The sequence below is a fragment of the Callionymus lyra genome, chromosome 4 (genome assembly GCF_982586985.1).
Source record: "Callionymus lyra chromosome 4, fCalLyr1.hap1.1, whole genome shotgun sequence".
NCBI classification, from domain to species: Eukaryota; Metazoa; Chordata; class Actinopteri; order Syngnathiformes; family Callionymidae; genus Callionymus; species Callionymus lyra.
In genome coordinates this window covers 5284394-5303967 of record NC_141821.1, presented here as the reverse complement: position 1 = coordinate 5303967, position 19574 = coordinate 5284394, and the positions used below count along the sequence as shown (strand labels likewise).

General features: G+C 39.6%; 1 protein-coding gene across 2 annotated transcripts in view; it reads left to right on the top strand.

The window, feature by feature from the left end:
- Positions 1–579: 579 nt before the first annotated feature.
- The window catches only part of nwd2 (NACHT and WD repeat domain containing 2), a 64042-nt gene continuing 45047 nt past the window's right edge, over positions 580–19574 (top strand). The window contains exons 1-3 of one of the 2 annotated variants that reach the window (XM_087788546.1): positions 580–676; positions 1272–1443; positions 15234–15322. In XM_087788546.1, the coding sequence (XP_087644672.1) occupies positions 662–676; positions 1272–1443; positions 15234–15322 (276 nt within the window). In that variant the 5' untranslated portion in view covers positions 580–661. The other variant, XM_087788547.1, reaches the window with a different exon arrangement.

The window sequence follows — 19574 nt, the reverse complement described above, 5'->3', positions numbered from 1 at the left end:
TTATGTTTAACAATAATTATTATTGTTTTCATCAATATCCTGGTCAAAGGATATTGATGTAAAGGGCGAAACAAATCATATTAGTCGTAGGTATTATTTATTTTATTACCTGTCTGATGTTATTTTACGCAGTAATTGTTTGATTAAATATTGATTATTCCGTCGACGTCAACGTATATTTATGATATTAATGTGTTATATTATGGTATTTGTTTTGGTGGCGTAAAGGTGCGCTCATGAACCAAGAAAATATCGCTTATTGTTGAGAAAAAGATTGTGTTAACGATCTGATTTCAAAATAAAAGATCGCTATGATAATTCTAGTTATAAATTAAAATGATTCAATTTCATTCTACTTATTATGTACCAGAAATGCATTATTTCAAAGACTCCCCCTTGATCACATTTTTTGCTTAAATCTTTTCTTTTTTTTCCTGTAAAGTGGCTGGTTTTATTTTGAAAAACCCCGCCGGTACCTGCTTATATCCGCGCAGCTTGACGCTCCACGGTCTCAGAGCTCAGTCGGCTCGTGGATCAAGCAGGATGCCCGGGGACGCGCACCGACCAGCGGCGTCCGTCTCTCCGCGCGTCTCCTCTCGACCACCGGCGCTCTGATGGGCGCTCGTGTCCTCCTCACTGGGATATTCTGGGAAGCTCGGGAATGAAGCGCATGAACGTGAGCGTGTGTCCTGCTGTCTCCAGCATCTCCAGCATCTCCAGCATCTCCAGCATCAGCACCAGCGCCTGATGCGGCGTCACTGTCCACTTCACTAGTGGACTACACAACTTTCCCACCGATTTTTTTTTTGCCTTCTTTTCCTCGAGGTTTTTCCGTCTTTGTTTCACGGCTTCCAGGATAACTCCGGGAAAACCAGCCCCCCCACCCCCGACCCTCCTTTCTTCTCCTCCCAACGGCCAGAATAACCTTTCTGAGCCTTGACAAGCATCTTCTCTGGGGTGGGAACGACTGATGCTTGCTTTCCTCCACCGATCCCTCCATCCATACTCTTTCTTTCCATCCGTGTATTTACGCATGAACCTCTGTGGAAGTCTTCTGTGCGTAAAGCCCCTCAGGCGTAGGACCCCCCCCCCCCCCCCCCCCCCCCCCACCACCACCACCTTCAATCCCCTCCATTCATTCCTATGACATCACTCGCACCGCATGCGTAATTTGAGCGACCCTGACATCTGAACTTTTTCAAGACATATGTCGGTGAGTGTGGAGCCCGTGAGTAACGGTCGTGCATGTGTGTGTGTGTGTGTGTGTGCAGCCACGCTGGAAGTCGCCCCCCATGTGGCCGTCGGGAGTGGGCAGCAGGCAGCCTTGCCCGCGGGAGTCTGCGCTCCGCCGGGCGGCCGTCAGCGGGAACATCCTCGCCCTGCCGCCGCACCACGTCCCCGCCGGGCGCAGCGTCCGGGTCTTCATCTCCGCCAACCCCGACGGTAAGACCCCCCCACCCCCCCTCCTCGTGGAACACCATTCTTTAAGACAAGTTGAAAAAAAAAAATCCTATTTGTGAGTAATTCTATTGATCATTTCTCATTCTTAAAAACACCTTGGACTCTTTATCTGGTTTAGTTTTTTTTCATCTCAGTCAAACAGGGGCCCAGTGGCAAAAGTGAGGGTCAGAACATTTAGAAATCCACTTAAAATTTTTTTTTACATTAATCCACAGGGATTTGGCAAAACTTCCCCAAAAATCTTGTTGGTTCAGCTGTATCTTAAAATATCCAGAGATTAAATGAATGTTCTTGAATCGAATGTCCTTTGACTGTATTTACGTGGCCCTCAGGAGGTCCAGGTCGAGTAGAAACTTCATTTATTTAATTATAGATTGTTAGTTCCATTTCATTAACTTGCTGTTTCCACTTCACCACAAAAAACAACGGTTTTGTTCTTACATTACTGCCTATAAATCGGATTCTAAATTGTGAAATATGATCGTGGGGTTTTTCTTTTACGACCTTTATCTTCAGTTTTTCCTGGTTTTGAGGAGTATTTATAGGCCCTCGGAAAGATTTTCATTTAATACTAACCCTTGTGTTATCTCAAGGTGACACAAGGGTTAAAAAAAATACTTGGAAAAACACCACCTTTAAAAAAAAGTTATACAACTATACATTGTTTATTTAACCATATTTAGCTAGATTTTATCCCATTATTATTGAATATATTTGGACTTTTGAGTCCGTTATTTTGACCCGATGGCAGTAACTGTATAAGATGTGTCCCCTGAGAAAATGTTCTTGGTGTTTAGCTTCAGTCATTTCATCGAACGCTTCACATAAACACACAAATCTGGTCCGAAGCTTATTTATTTGAATCTTTTGCTCCTTAAAATGAGCCAGAAACACATAAAAACAAGTGCAGGAGCAGAAGCGTCTTCTTGCTTACTGTGCACTCTGGTTCTGGATGCACTTAATCTTAAATTGAATAGATGCCGTCTTATGTGTGTACAACGTTGGACACACACACACACACAAACACACACTTCAAGGTCCCTTTGCATCACATACTCTGGTAAAGGACACACTCTTGGAAAAAAAGCGCCTTGTAAAATATGAAAGTGGTTTGAGAGGAATGAAAAAAAACAGTTTGAAAATGTATTTTAACCACGAGCGGAGTGTGTCATCGTTTTATCAGTCACTTCAATCATTCTGCGGATTGTGGGGGGAAAAAAAAAAGCGCTGCGGTGTTTGGAAGATAATTTTCTTTGACAGAAGGTTCTTATCGCGTGAATTGTGGAAGGGAGTCCCTCGCACCCGACATGTCCCATATAAATTCAAATTGGGTTGGAGGTGACTACAGAAAAGTCCTGTCTTGTCCAGAGAGTCTCTCCTGCTAACTGCATAACATCGGCTAAATGAGCTCCGGCGCTCCTCGACCGTGACCCGTCCACAATAAGCTGTGGCCGACAGGAAGGTAATTATTCTCTGAGGGGCCCGACTGCAAATGTTGGACCCTCCTGGACGACCAGGCGGATGAATTTTTGGAAGGTATAATGTCAGTAAAAGTAAAAGAAAACGCCACAGAAGTAAATTAGTCGTTAAAAAATATAGGTGAAAAGTGGTTCATGATGTTCTAATCATGTATAAATAATGGTTGACAAGAAAACTCAGCAGAAAGATAAACCTGCACACGAAAAAGTTCCTTCTAAAATGTTTGGCTTAACATATAAAAATCAGTTTTCATAAGAAAAAAAAGATTATGAAAAAAAAAACAATGTACATTGAAACAACATGCATTGATTACATTTCAAATGAGTCAAAACAGGAATTCTCTATCGTAGCTAGAGAACATGTAGCTGGAGCCATTACTAGTGATGGACCGGTGAGGCTTCATGAGACAGCTGATGAGGTATCATGATACAGTGTCTTTATTTTAAAAAGATAGCAGGTTCATGTGGATCGAAGAGAATAAAGCAGAGAGAGCCTTAAAAAAGACACTGTATCGTGATACCCCATCAGATGTTTCATGAAGCTTCATCAACACATCACTAGTAATCACTCAAACATCATCTGGACTGATGACTGTGGCGATATTTCAGTTTAATTCGTTCTAAATGTGTTTGGAAAGAGTTATTTGTTGTGATGGGTCAATGAGGGTCTCATGAAACAGTTTGGAGGTGAAGCCACTGTGTCACGAAACAGTGTTTTAAAAGTCTAAAATGCCCCTAGATGTCACTCTCTGCTTTGCAAATCTTTGGTTCTGAGCTACTAAGTCAATGAAACTTGGCATCATTTTCAAATTTAGACTGACATCTAGTGGCCTTGTAAAGGTAAGACATTGTTTCATGACACAGTGACTTCTCTATGAAACTGTTTCATGACACAGTGGCTTCACTATGAAACTGTTTCACGAGGCCTCGTTGACACATCTCTAGTTATTTGTTAGGGAAACTTCATGAACCAGTGTCCTTAATTCCAGAGTCCACTAGATGTCACTATCTGCCGTGTAATCTATAAATTTGAAAAGCTATTCCATTATTTCTAAAGTGAAGTCGCCTAATGATCTAAAGAAATATGACAAGGTGTCGTGAAGCTTCATCGACACATCTCTACTCTACACCTTCATGATAAGCCTTTTGAAAAAACATAATCTCAATATGTGTAGTTTTCCTTTCGCAATCCTTTCACGATAGAAACAAAAAACCCTCATAGTGTCGAGCGTGTATCTTGGAAAATGATTATTTTTTAATACATATTAACAAGGATTGACTCCAGAACTGACTTCCAAAGATGCTCTTTTCCGGGGTGAGAAGAGTGGAGGAGGCTTGCGACGGAGACACCCAGTTGCAGCTCTGTATTTGAATATGCCCCCTGGGCGAGGGGTTAAAAATAGTAACAGAGAAAACTGGGGTAAACAAGGCAAGGGTAGTGGATCAGGCGGTGACTTGCGCCGCACGATGGAGCTGGGAAAGCCAGGATTGAGAGAACGAGGTTCATTGATGGACGGAGGTTCACCCACAGGTCAGGTTAAATGGACGACCGGAGAGAAGCGTTGTTTTTGTTTTTGATGAGCGTGAGTTGAGCCGCTGAGGCAGAGTCTTGCTGTGAGATCCCTGTTCCTCCGTCACCTTATGGATGGGAAAACTACGACGAGCTGACTAATGCTTTTCACACCGTCAGCACGAAGGAAAAGTCGCACCTCGGACTGAGAACTGCTGCTCCCACCGTCACGTCCCACTGATGGAGGTGAAGCTGCTGAATCCACAGCTTCAGTCACACTCCAGGCAAACTGACTCTTTGCCATCTTTTGTTTTCCGGAAACACCGACTCGCCCTCGGGCGCCTATACGTTAGGATGGAGGGATGTGTCCTGCAGCTATGAACTATCAAGTGTGCAATGGGTTTGCCCCGAGTCATTCATCTCAGTCTGACTTCCTCAAACTCACTGTGGGTGCTTTAAAATATACAAACGCACAAACAAAAGGCTTTACTTTTTAAAGAAGTCTTTAATGAGAGCATAGAAATAGATGCTATTTATTATAACGAGAGAAAAAAAGTGGGTCAGTGGATGAGTGAATGAAAGGGTGGGTAGGTAGGGTTAGATGGTATGGATGGATGGATGGATGGATGGATGGATGGATGGATGGATGGATGGATGGATGGATGGATGGATGGATGGATGGATGGATGGATGGATGGATGGATGGATGGATGGATGGATGGATGGATGGATGGATGGATGGATGGATGGATGGATGGATGGAAGGATGGATGGATGGATGGATGGATGGATGGATGGATGGATGGATGGATGGATGGATGGATGGATGGATGGATGGATGGATGGATGGATGGATGGATGGATGGATGGATGGATGGATGGATGGATGGATGGATGGATGGATGGATGGATGGATGGATGGATGGACGGACGGACGGACGGACGGATGGATGGATGGATAGGTTGATAGTTGGGTCGTGCGGATTAATGGCTAAATTGATGTGGGTTGATGGTTGGGAGGGAATGTAGATGTAGATGGACAAAAGGCAGGTAGTCAGGCGTTTGGTTGGTCGGTTGGTCGGTCAATCAGTCGGTCGGTCGGTCGGTCGGTCGGACAATGGGTGGTCAGGACGGATGAATGGAGGTCAATTTCACGACTTTCTTTTCTGAATTGTAACTAGCTGATGGTCTTTATTGCACTTTACTTTCAGCTGAGTCATTATTGTGGGGTTTTGGACTGATTCCTGCCTTGGTCTGGGTTTCTAGTGACAAGAAAGTTCCATGTCAATCAATGCTCGCCTTAGAAAGTGCTGGTAGCAACAAGAAAACTTGTTTTGGTGGCTGGTACCTAAAATCCATTAAAAAAAGAGCAGCCTATAGTAGTTCATGGGGTCATACTTGTTTCCGAACCACAGCCACACCACAGCCACAGCGGTCGGCGGAGGTGGCCCTGGAGTGTTTCCTGGAGGTGTAATAGACATGTCCTTCTGGGAGGAGGCTCATCACTCTTTATTTCCCCGGTGAGCTGAAGCAGACACTTCCTCCTGACCTCAGTCTCAAGAAATTGTTAGCATTGTCAAGGGCATGATCCTTTTTCTCAGTCCTCTCTCAAGTGACGCGTCGGTTGAGTTGGTGTTTACCCGTTCTCTAATCGAAGAAATGATGATGGAACTGAAAGAGCTTAATGGACTACTTTAACTGTGTCATTACTTCCCCCAAGGAGATTATTGTCATATCTTTAATACAGAGGCATAAACTGCAATTCAATTAATCTTTAGTTATACTGATTTTATGTTAGGTTCTGTTTTTATAAAGTCAAATAGGTTCTTGGCAGAGGTATGCTCAGCGTTGTGCTTTTAAATATTTATTATCATCCCAATTTCTGATTTCCCCTCTTTAACAGTGTTCAAATAAATACAATATTATCATAATTATATTTACATATATTCTTATTAAATATTTTTATTCAAAAACACCTATAATTGTAGATTTGGAAAATAACTTTTAATCTTTTTTTTTTAAACTACTATAGCACTTCGACGTCATGTATGACGAAAAGCGCAGTATCTATATAATGTATTAGTATTATTATAATTACAATATAATTTGGAGTTGAGGTATCATGATACAGTGACTTCGTTTCAAAGGGCCACTAGATGTCACTCTAAGTTTGAAAATAATGCCAGGTTTCGTTGAATTAGTAAATCAGAGCCAAAGATTATAAAGTGTAGAGTGCCATCTAGTGGCATTTAAAAAGCGAGACACATGATATCATGATACATCATCAACTGTTTCACGAAGCCTAGTCAGCCTGTCACTACTAATCACTCAAACATCGAACAAATGTGTTATTTTCCATAATTTTTATATTTTTACAACGAGGCTAAACGTTTTAAAATAGACCAGATCACCTTCACAAGACGTTTTATATAAGCGATGTGTTAATGAAGCTTCATGAAACAGTGTACTTATTTACAGAGTCCACTATATGTCACTCTATCACAATATTACGTTGAACAGTTATTCCATTGAAACCTCTCATCAGAGAGTGTATCGTGATACCTCATCTGCTGTTTCATGAAGCCTCATCAACCCATCACTAGTTTGAGTAGCACTAAGATATTACACCAAAGAAGCAATTTAAATTATTGTTTAGAATTTATTAGCATCGAATACTTTGACTGAGCTGAGTCTATAAACGGGGAAAGTGTTTACTCGCCGGCAACGCTCTTTAAAAGTGTTGTTAAACACTCCCTCAGGTTCTTGTTAGCGGAATCTGTTGTGTGTGTGTGTGTGTGTGTGTGTGTGTGTGTGTGTGTGTGTGTGTGTGTGTGTGTGTGTGTGTGTGTGTGTGTGTGTGTGTGTGTGTGTGTGTGAGGATCCATTTGAAAAACAAGCTCTTTTATTTCCCCTCATCAAGTGCGAGAACGCCTGACATGTCTTCACATTTATGCAAAACTGCCCCGTCGGCGTGTTCGTGGAGCTCCTCAGGACGACTCCATTACCTGCTCGACGGCGGCTCAGGCTACCGCGGCGCCGCCACGCTACATCTGTATGCAAGCTCGTCATGTAAGCTGTTTAACGGTGATGATAGCACGAGCCCCCTGCCCGACCCCCCAGGAGGCGAGATGCATAAAAAAAAAAACCATAACATGTTCTGATCCATGGCAGGGACGGTCGCCCCGCCTCACTTCAGTGAAGGTTGTGTCTCGGAGTCGCTGGACTTTAGCGGCCGATTCATTCAGGTTAGTCTCAAGACACGACAGGTGGAGAGTGTGTGTCAAGGGTAGCTTTTGTTTAATGAATTGGCTCTCCGGGGTCAGCCGGCTTTCTGGACCAGCCCCGGCTGATTCGGCTGGATGTGAAGTTTTATGAAGCGTAGCTAGTATTGAGCCTATTTCTCCGACCCCACCCCCGCCTTCCTGGAGGGACGGGAGCTTATTCCGTGGATTTTTTTGGCAAGGGTATCCCGGAGTGTTTCTCTCGCTCCGGCTAATCCATCGCTTGCCCTTGGACACCCGTCTCACTCTCTGGGTGTTCAGGATGGAGCGCGTCGGACGGCGATGCCGGTGATAGCGAACCGCCCGCCGGACACACCTGAGTGGAATTACACAGTGATTATCCACTTGTGACTAACGCTCGGTAATTAACTTCTCTAAAATGAGCATGTTTGCCAAAAGGTTCTTTTTTTAAAGAGGATTTGATGGAACAAGGACACTGAGCCCCCCGTGAAGCCGTGTTTGGACTTTAAACATGCAAGACATTATGTCTGAGTTGAAAGGATTGTGACCACTTTTTTTCTAGATTATAGGTTTTTATTTCTGGTCTGCGCTGCCATGGTTTTAAAATATGCAACTAAACCGTCAAGGGATTTCTGAGATTGATGTGATTCCCGAGAAACTGGTTTGTGTGGATTTGTCGTGTAATTTATGAAAAATTACTACATAAGGAAGCACATAGTGGACCACTGGGATCTAATCTGACATTGAAAGTCCCTGAAAATTAAAAATTTTGGACCTATTTATTTTGGTTTATACAAAATTCTGACCTGCTCTAGTAGAAGAACTCACATTTCTCCGATCCTTAAATCTCTTCACTGGCTGCCAGTTTCTTTCAGGATCATTTTAAAATTCTGGGTCTTACTTTCAAAGAATTTCATGGTCAGACCTTCCATCAGTGATCTGATCCAGACTTACACCCCAGCTCGGGCTCTGAGGTCTGTGGATCAGAATCTACTGATGGTTCCTGAACTTCAGGACCAGAGGAGAGAAATCCTTCCAGACTGTTGCTCCTAAGCTTTGGAACCATCTCTGTGTTTGATGATCTACTGACTCCTTCAAGAAACATCTGTGTTTGATGATCTACTGACTCCTTCAAGAAACATCTGTGTTTGATGATCTACTGACTCCTTCAAGAAACATCTGTGTTTGATGATCTACTGACTCCTTCAAGAAACATCTGTGTTTGATGATCTACTGACTCCTTCAAGAAACATCTTAAGACGTTTTAATTCGTGCTTTTCCTTGATTCTCTGAGACTCCTGTGTTTGTCTCTGTGTTGTCTTGATCTTTTAAGTATATATTTTTGTTGGGTATTATTTGAATTGTGTAAGTACTTTGTGACCCTGGTCTAGAAAAGCGGTCTATAAATATTACTTACTTATTTACTTATTTTAGCTTAACTTGTAAATCAATGTCTTGCTTGTTGTCTTTTGAGATTCAAGTTGAGCTTCTTTTTTTACCCTCTTTTTCCAATTTGTAGCAAACCTACATGTACTTCATTACAAGTTGACTTTATTTTCACTAGTGGTAATTCTTAGATACTAATATTGATTTTATATATTTTGGTGTAACTCAATTTTAGTTTTTCTCTCTCCTTAGATTTTCTTCCACCCCCTTGAAAAAATATCGCCAGATTTTATATTGCATTAAAGAATTACGTTTTACTTCAATTCTTTCTTTTAATCAATATTTTAGCGCTTAAGTCCTGCTTTTATTGCTTCTTTTTTCCTTTTTTTCTCTTATGCTTGGATGATATAATCACAGATGTGTCTGTGACAGGAAGTTGGAGTCCGTTCAGATTCCTCATTGGAAGTCTCTGTACAATTGTTCACCTAGAAAATAATCTTTATTCAAACATTGATCTTTATGGATCACAAAAACCAACATGAACCATAATTTAAATAAATTCGAACCGTCCAGTTTAACACAATTTGTGTAATTATTAATTTTTCGAGTGTTCTTATCCGACAACTGATCAAAAATGTCATCATTGAAAATTACATTTAACAGAATTTAAAGTTGACTTAATTGTTTTATTTCACTAATTTCAAGTTAAGTGGTGCATCTGGCTCATGATCAAGTCATTGAGTTGAATACAAATGAGGAGAAACTCGTCTTATTATTCTCAGAGGAGACGATGGCAGTGAGTCAAAGAGCGTCTTGCGTGTCAGACTCTCCTGAAAACCTGTAGCTTCCTCTGAGCTCCGGACGTGCAGGAGCATCTGGCCCTTAATGGATGAATGAATCCTACGACCCAAGAACGCCGTCGGCGTCGTCCAGGTTGTCTCAGTGTTGACTCACGGCTCCTGCTGCTCATGTTGAGGTTTGTGGAATGTTCAGGGTTAGAAGAAGATTTATCACTTTCCAAACACACTAGTGTCATGTTGCAGCCGCTATTTTCGATAACGGTCTCAGGACGGATACAATGGCTGTGTCCATTTACACTTAATATTTTGAGTGCACAAGTGATGAGCAAAAATGTAGTGTGAAATGAGCACTCAAATGCCCAGAAAATTGAGTGTGGATCGATGGACACTTTCCACCTTCAACGACCTCCATCTTAGTGACGTAGATGACGATAAACTGAAGCTACGTCACTGACGACGCATCTTCGGAGCAGATACCGACGTAAATGTCTCGAAAAAAAACACTTATTTTACCACAAAACAACACAACAAGACTAAAATTCCTCGCGTCGAAGCTTCAATACAAGAGGGACGTTACAGACGAGCAGTATGGAGGTATTTCGATGTTTTTAGTGTCTTTTTGGACGAAGATGAAGACATAGGCAACCGAGCTCCAGTCGCTACATTAAAATGAACAAACATTTTTGTCTATAACTCTAAAAAAGAACGTATTTCTCTGAAGATACTCAACCCTCAGTCGACGTGAGTGAACTTTGAATTGAACTTTAAACCATCTCTTTAAAAGATTCCTGATGAAATGATTGCATCCACTTTGAATGAACCGTTTCCATATTTAGTCTCTTGTCTTGACGTACGAATGTATGACTCGCTGAACAAGAGATCTGTTTGGTTGGAGCTGCCATGAATTACCGAGACCATGAAGCCATGTTTAGCTGGGCCTGACGGCTCTTATCTCCCGACCATTGAAATCAACTGACGGGAAAATTGGACTGAAGGAATAATTCCCGGGCTTTTGTGTCGTTTCCTTTTGTGATAAGAGCGTCAGACGCATTCATCGGGTCCTGCCACCAAGCGTAAATCGCGGAGGCGTCTGGTTATCGACGGCACAATAAAAACCATCCGTGAAAACCTCTCGTCCCGTCGACGGCAGCGATCGTAGGACGGTTGGAAGTGGAAACCGGCGTCTCATCTGCATGCTATCATCGCTCCCGATCTGACATTTCACGGGGTCGCGGTTGGCAGATACATGTGTGGTCACCGCCCGGAGCTTCTCGCTAAAGATAGACCAGGATGGAAAAAAAAAAACAGAAGAACGTCTGCGCGACGTGTCGGACGATGTTTCCGAGGCTGGTTTGTTAGCACGCGTGTCGGTTTGTTTGTGGTACGAACCCTTTTTTCTTTTTTCCTTTCAAACCAGCTTCTTCTCGCTTCTGTGTGTTCGTACGCCGGCGATGGTGTGAGACGCAGACGCGGGGCTTGTCCGAGCGGATTAGGATAACGGGACAGTGCGGAGGCAGGAAAGTGGAGCAAACACAACAAGCCGTCGGCAGTCGGTCGGAGATCGTGTCCGACGCGATCACTCGTGATTCCACACGCTTGTCGGCTCTCAAAATAACAAGTGATTCAACGTATAGATCTGGTGGGTTTTATTATAGCGCCCGTGACTCGCGGGTTCTCACTTCACCGGTGGCAATTATTGTCTGAGCGCCTCTTGACCTTCAGCTGTTTGGACAGATTACAGAGAGAGACAAGATCATAACATTCTGAGTAGGAAGCGGTCGCCGAGGCTAGAGCTGTGGACGTGTCCTTATGTTCCCTGAAAAACATTTGAAATATCCTTTCGTCAAAAAAAACAACTGTTACTTCAACTTGTTCCGTAACATAAAAGTGATCAAATTCAAACTTGTAGTCTAGTTTGTTTTCTTGTCTAAACAAGAAGGATCTGTCTCGCCTGCAGTTCATACAAAAGCCAGAATTCTGAGCCGCTCTAGTAGAAGAACTCACATTCCTCCTTCAAACTCTTCACTGGCTGCCAGTTTCTTTCAGGATCAACTTCAAAATTCTGGATCTTTCAGATCTATTCATGGTCAGACCTTCCATCAGTGATCTGATCCAGACTTACACCCCAGCTCGGGCTCTGAGGTCTGTGGAGCAGAATCTACTGATGGTTCCTGAACTTCAGGACCAGAGGAGAGAAATCCTTCCAGACTCTGTGTTTGATGATCGACTGACTCCTTCAAGAAACATCTTAAGACACTTTTATTTGACCTGTCTCAGAGAAAAAAATGAAAAGTCAGGCACAAACTCAGATTATCTGGAAAATCCAAGAACTCAATCAACCTCTGTATTGATATGTTTTATGGCGAGAGGTAACTGGAGTTCCCGGAATAAACTCCGAGCCGAGCATGGGGAGAACGCAAACGTATTAACACAATAACACTGTGCGTTCTAAAACATCGAGGCACTTTATTAATGTATGTTTTCTACATAAGGGACAAGGACTGGTAGTCATTTTAATGTAGCGCCTGGAGCTCAGTTGTCTTCATCTTCGTCCAAAAAGACACTTAAAAACATCCAAATACCTCCATACTGCTCGTCTATAACGTCCCTCTTTGATTGAAGCCTCGACATTAGAATTTAGTATTCGTTTCTTTTTTTAAACAAGATTTTATTTTGAGCGTGTTTGTAGCAGAAGCTAAATGGCTAACATGCTACTCAGACAGAAAACACTCATGTGAACTCCCAGTCTCGACTGTCGGGTCTGTTCGGTTGGTCGGGGCTTTTCATCGACTTTTAACCCTTGTTTTATCCCTTGACCCAGAGATAACAAAAAGGGTTTAGAAAGTTGTTTTTTTATCATCCGAACTGTTAAAATTAGGCATTATAGGGAAAATATTGTAGTGTTGTCAATAATAACAAGATGTTTTGTTTTTTTGTAAACTTTCTATATAAAGAAACATCAGAGTAGAACTACACACTAAAATATGTATTTGGAAGGTCAAGTGTTCATTATTTAATTGAAAAATGTAAGTTTGTTTTTTTTAAATAAAATATAATTTCTCATTTAAAAAAACAAAAAAACAATCACGATTTATGACAGTTCAAGAGTTTTATATCGCACCACATTACAATGTTTTGCTGAAGTCACTGGTTTTTTTCCTGCTTCACCTAAACCCTTGCAGGAGCCAAGATCTCCAGCAAGCGAGTTACCACAACTATTGATATATTTCCTTTAGATGTAAAAAATAAAGAGAATCAACTATTATGTAAAGTAGATGATGTTGTGTTACCCTCAGTACTTCATATAAAGTCATGTCTCACAGCTTCAAAGCAGTTTGGTGGACGTGAAAAAAAGAGTCAAATGTTACGTTGTGTTGCTTTAACACAAATAAACCGCAAAGTTGCCGCTTCCAGTAACGTCCAGTAAAATCAGTTCTGTTTTCCAACTCTGTTGCGGGTAACACAAAATTAAAATACTTGCTCATTAACCAAAACATCCAAAATGATTGATCAAATCAACTTGTCTAACGAAAGATTAAATTGCAATTCAGTAATTTACGGAGTCTTGAGTGAAATCAGTGTAGCATGGATTTGCATGTTTGAATCATATTTTCCTTGTTAGTGTGTGTCTGTGTGTGTGTTTGTGTGTGTGGTGTGTGTGTGAGTGCTACACAATAGCGATCACTGAATAATTGATCGCAAACGATTCTCTAACCCGAGTTATTCTGGGAAATAATCTGTGAATGAAATAATTTATTCATGAATATTGTGCGACTGAACAACATGTATTGTAGAAGAAAGTATAACAGATTAAAGACGCTGCTGTAGGTTGAATAGAATGTTCATGAATAACGATTATTGTTTCTCTCGTGAGAGGAAATCATTTCCTCAGAGCTGCTGAAGTTGAGCCACATCTGAGGAAGGATGTTGAAGATTGTTTATTTAATAATTGAATCTCTCAGCTCTAATCAAACAATTTTCAACTATAATCAGATTTTTTACTATAATCAAACAATTTTCAACTATAATCAAACAATTTTCAACTATAATCAATCAATTTTCAACTATAATCAATCAATTTTCAACTATAATCAAACAATTTTCAACTATAATCAAACAATTTTCAAATATAATCAAACAATTTTCAACTGTAATCAGACAATTTTCAAATATAATCAAACAATTTTCAACTATAATCAGACAATTTTCAACTATAATCAAACAATTTTCAACTATAATCAAACAATTTTCAACTATAATCAAACAATTTTCAACTATAATCAAACAATTTTCAACTATAATCAGACAATTTTCAACTATAATCAAACAATTTTCAACGAAAATCAAACAATTTTCAACTATAATCAAACAATTTTCAACTATAATCAAACAATTTTCAACTATAATCATCAATTTTCAACTATAATCAAACAATTTTCAACTATAATCAGACAATTTTCAACTATAATCAAACAATTTTCAACTATTATCAAACAATTTTCAACTATAATCAAACAATTTTCAACGAAAATCAAACAATTTTCAACGAAAATCAAACAATTTTCAACTATAATCAAACAATTTTCAACTGTAATCAAACCATTTTCAACTATAATCAAACAATTTTCAACTATAATCATCAATTTTCAACTATAATCAAACAATTTTCAACTGTAATCAAACCATTTTCAACTATAATCAAACAATATTCAACTGTAATCAAACAATTTTCAACTATAATCATCAATTTTCAACTATAATCAAACAATTTTCAACGAAAATCAAACAATTTTCAACGAAAATCAAACAATTTTCAACTATAATCAAACAATTTTCAACTGTAATCAAACCATTTTCAACTATAATCAAACAATATTCAACTGTAATCAAACAATTTTCAACTATAATCATCAATTTTCAACTATAATCAAACAATTTTCAACGAAAATCAAACAATTTTCAACGAAAATCAAACAATTTTCAACTATAATCAGACAATTTTCAACTGTAATCAAACAATTTTCAACTATAATCAAACAATTTTCAACTATAATCAAACTATTTTCAACTATAATCAAACAACTTTCAACTATTATCAAACAATTTTCAACTATAATCAAACAACTTTCAACTATTATCAAACAATTTTCGTAAGAGAAAAACGCATGCATCAAACATTTAAAAAAAAAGGCGTTTTGAACATTTTAAGATCGTTTTTGTCTCTAAACACATAAAGGCAGCATTAGTTACGCCGCAGCTACTGTCTCGTCACAGTTTAAATGCTCTGAAAAAAAATCCCTGAAATCTCTTTCAAAAACCTGTAGGTATTAAAAAGATCCTCTTTGTGTTTCCACAGACACGACGGCTGAGAGGAACGCCCTCAAAGAGCACGTCTACCCCAAACTGAGGGATTTCTGCAGGGAGAACTATGGAATCGAGTTCCAGGTAATGTTTCTCTTCCCTCTCCACATTCCTGGCTCCACGGAGCCGTAACATCCGGCTCAGGCCGCCTTCAGATGCTCGCCGGAGCCGGAGGAACCATCAGAACGTGGAGGGCCCAGAAGGCCGGCGGAGATAAGGTTTCCCCGGAGAAAACTGGCTCCGACCCGGTTACGGATAAAGTCGAACGTTCCGAGAGCTTTTCTCTTTCTTGTTGTGCGCGATTCGCCGAATTCTCTCCGCGGCTGATCACCGTGGTTTGCGTTTCAAATCGTCCTCGTCCTGCGACGAAAGATCCTTATCGGAGCGAAACCCGTGAGTCCTGGACTGAGTCGGAGATTCTTTTGCCAGATATTGTTCCTGGAAGGGAAAGAGATGTGTTTGGGACGCGTGACCCCGCAGTGGATAAATCACGTTTCACGCTTTGCAAAGTTGGATCTTCAGCAAACAAAACATGAGCCAAAAGTCCTCGTGAAAATCTCATCTGGAACTGAAATGAGTTCGACCGGGTCATGAACTCATTTGGATTGTTGGCTTGTATTTCTAATTTCACATTTACATGTGTTCAGGTCAGTAGTGATGTGTCGATGAGGCTTCATGAAACAGCTGAAGTATCATGAAACAGTGTCTTTATTATGAAAGACCACTAGATGTCACTCTCTGCTTCATTAGGATCTTCTACTACTACTGATTCAATGACAATGACGTAATTTTCTGTTCATTTCATGAACTCTTAACATTGATACACGTGTCAAAAATGTCTTTTAAACCATCAGACTTGACCAGCAAAAATAGTAGCATTTTTGTCGTTTTTAGGGCGTGGCGTTTCCATGTCACGACTAACATTCATAAGTTTTCGTTAATTTTTGCAAAAAATGTAATTGTCTTTTTTGCTATTACAAAGACAATCACCCGAACCTTAAGAGAACTTAAGTCGTGAACTGCTCTGTTCGAACTAAACCAGGTTTCCTGGACTTTTCCAGACGAAAAAGACTGAAAACTGTTTTAAAGATGAAGATGCTCGTCTTCTTCCACTCGTTCCAATGGTTGTTTTTTTGGGGGGGTTTAAGCTCTGTAGCTCAAATATAGAACAAGTTACAGCCTTTCAAAAGTCACAAGTCTTCCGACTTTTTTGTCCTTCTTTTAAGCCTTTTGCTCCTGCGTTATTTTTTGGAATCTGTATTTTATGAGGTGCATTTTTATTGTATCAATGTGGATTTATATGTAACACTAAATGGAGGCATAATGTACATTGAAGAAAAGTAAAGTAGTAGTAAACTTATATTTTAAACAATTTTTTTGTTTATTTCAAATATTTTTTTCCGGTTTTGTATCTTCCCCAGCAACATTGGGTACTTCAGCTAGTTCGATGTATTTGCTATTATTGCTAGTTAGCTCGAGCTAACAGTAGCAACAGATAAAGTTATTCCAAAAAAAAGGTTAATTTTTTTTTTTTTTTTAAACTATTACATCAAATAAATGGTATACTGTCACTCTCAGTAATTCAAGGATTAGATTAGATTAGATATACTTTATAAATCCCTTTGGAGATCTCCTTCGGGGAATCGGGTTCCCAGTTCACAGCAGACGATAGTTTCATAAAAGCAAAAACAAAGTACAAATAAAAGAACACAGTTAAAGGAATGACAAAGTGCAAATATAAAGAACAAAGTTCACAGGATAATAAAGGGCAAATATAAAGAACAAAGTGGAAGAGATTAAAAAGTGCAAATATAAAGAACAAAGTTCACGGGATAATAAAGGGCAAATATAAAGAACAAAGTGGAAGAGATTAAAAAGTGCAAATATAAAGAACAAAGTTCACGGGATAATAAAGGGCAAATATAAAGAACAAAGTGGAAGAGATTAAAAAGTGCAAATATAAAGAACAAAGTTCACGGGATAATAAAGGGCAAATATAAAGAACAAAGTGGAAGAGATTAAAAAGTGCAAATATAAAGAACAAAGTCCAAGGGACGACAAAGTGCAAATATAAAGAAAAAAGTTCAAGGGATGACAAAGTTCAAATATAGAGAACAAAGTGCAAATATAAATAACAAAGTTTAAGGGATGAAAAAGTGCAAATATTAGGAACAAAGCTCAAGGGATGAGAAAGTGAAAATATGAAGAAAAAGTGCAAGGGATGACAAAGTGCAAATATAAAGAGCAAAGTGACAAGGTCACCTGCTGCAAAGGAGTTTGATAGTTATAAAAATCCAAATGCTATATAATGCTAACATGCTAACACTTGCAAATAACCTAAAAATGGCCGTACATCAAGTCACCGGATGAGCTAAAAAAGACTTCGCGACGTCTCATGTGTGGGCGAGCAGACACGGAAACAAAAGGGAGAAAATCCATGCGCAGACTTTTTGGCTCCAGACTCCGTGGGCACGTGTCGGCCTGTGATTCAGCTCCTTGTGACGGAGCGTAAGCCGGAATCATTATGCGGGAAAGGCCTTTGAGTTAAAACGGTGACTCACTTACTCTCCTCCTCCTCCTCCGTCTCATCCCTCCTTTTCTTCCGCCCATGCTGAGAGCGAGAACTGGCACCTTCACCCGGAACCGCAGGATCCGTCTTAACGTTTAGTATTCTGTGATTTATTGTTGGAATACTTTGAATACTCAAGTGTGTCTCAACCACACACACACACACACTCCCGCTCACACACTTGTAGACACTGGGTGACACACATATGTCGAGCCCATCAAACCCGATTCTCCTCGGTCCCTCATCACTCGGCTCGGTTTCCTCACAGAACTTTCCCCTCAAGAGGCGAAGGATCTCCAGTGATGGAGAGAATAAAGCGGGCCACGGAGAATCCAGTCCAGCGGCCAAAGCGCCTGTTCTCATTCCGTCAGAGCTCAGAGCGTCACTGATGGTTATCGTGTTGTATTTTTACATCTTGGTTCATCAGACGGATTGAGATAAACAGTGGCTTCCCTTGAGAGGACAAACAAAGGACTGACGTTACAAACGTGATGTAAGACAGACTTTTTGGGGCAAAAGAAAAACAAACTAAATGATTATTAAATCAGTTTACGTGTCGTCAAGTCTGTCTTCAATCCTGGCGCATGTAAAGTAGGTCAACCTCTGGAACAGCTTGTTTCTCCCTCCGATATCACACATGAAGAGGCGGAGCTAGACAACATTCCATCTTGACTCGTTCAGCTTCGTTTGCAAATCTATGATTAAATACAATTATAAACACTGTTACTTGAGTTGAGAACATGATAATTATGCTTCAATTCCATTTTTCTTGTCACAAAACATCATGAACTATATTTAAATGTGGAAGTAAATGTTTTTGCAGTTATTTGCTTACGATGGACGCATGAGGTTATTAATGCATTGAAATGCAATGAAAAAGAGAACAAGATGAAATGATGAAAGTAGAGACGGATGAAAGGAGAACAAGACAAGATGAAATGATGAAAGTAGAGACGGATAGAATGAGAACAAGATGAAATGATGAAAGTAGAGAGAGATTAAAAGGAGAACAAGATGAAATGATGAAAGTAGACAAAGATGAAAAGGAGAACAAGATGAAACGATGAAAGTAGAGACAGATGAAAAGGAGAATAAGATGAAATGATGAAAGAAGAGATGGATGAAAAGGAAAACAAGATGGAATGATGAAAGTAGAGAGGGATGAAAAGGAAAACAAGATGAAATGATGAAAGTAGAGACAGATGAGAAAAGATAAGAAAAGATAAGAAAAGATGAGGAAAGATAAGAAAAGATGAGGAAAGATAAGGAAGGATAAGAAAATATAAGTAAAGATAAGAAAAGATAAGTTAGGATAAGAAAAGATAAGAAAAGATAAGGAATGATAAGAAAAGAAAAGGAAAGATAAGGAATGATAAGAAAAGAAAAGGAAAGATAAGAAAAGATAAGGAAAGATAAGAAAAGATAAGAAAAGATAAGGGAAGATAAGGAAGGATAAGAAAAGAAAATATAAGGAAGGATAAGAAAAGATAAGGAATGATAAGAAAAGAAAAGGAAAGATAAGAAAATATAAGGAAGGATAAGAAAAGATAAGGAAAGATAAGTAAAGATAAGAAAATATAAGGAAGGATAAGAAAAGATAAGGAAAGATAAGTCAATATAAGAAAAGATAAGGAATGATAAGAAAAGAATAGGAAAGATAAGAAAATATAAGGAAGGATAAGAAAAGATAAGGAAAGATAAGTAAAGATAAGAAAAGATAAGGAATGATAAGAAAAGAAAAGGAAAGATAAGAAAATATAAGGAAGG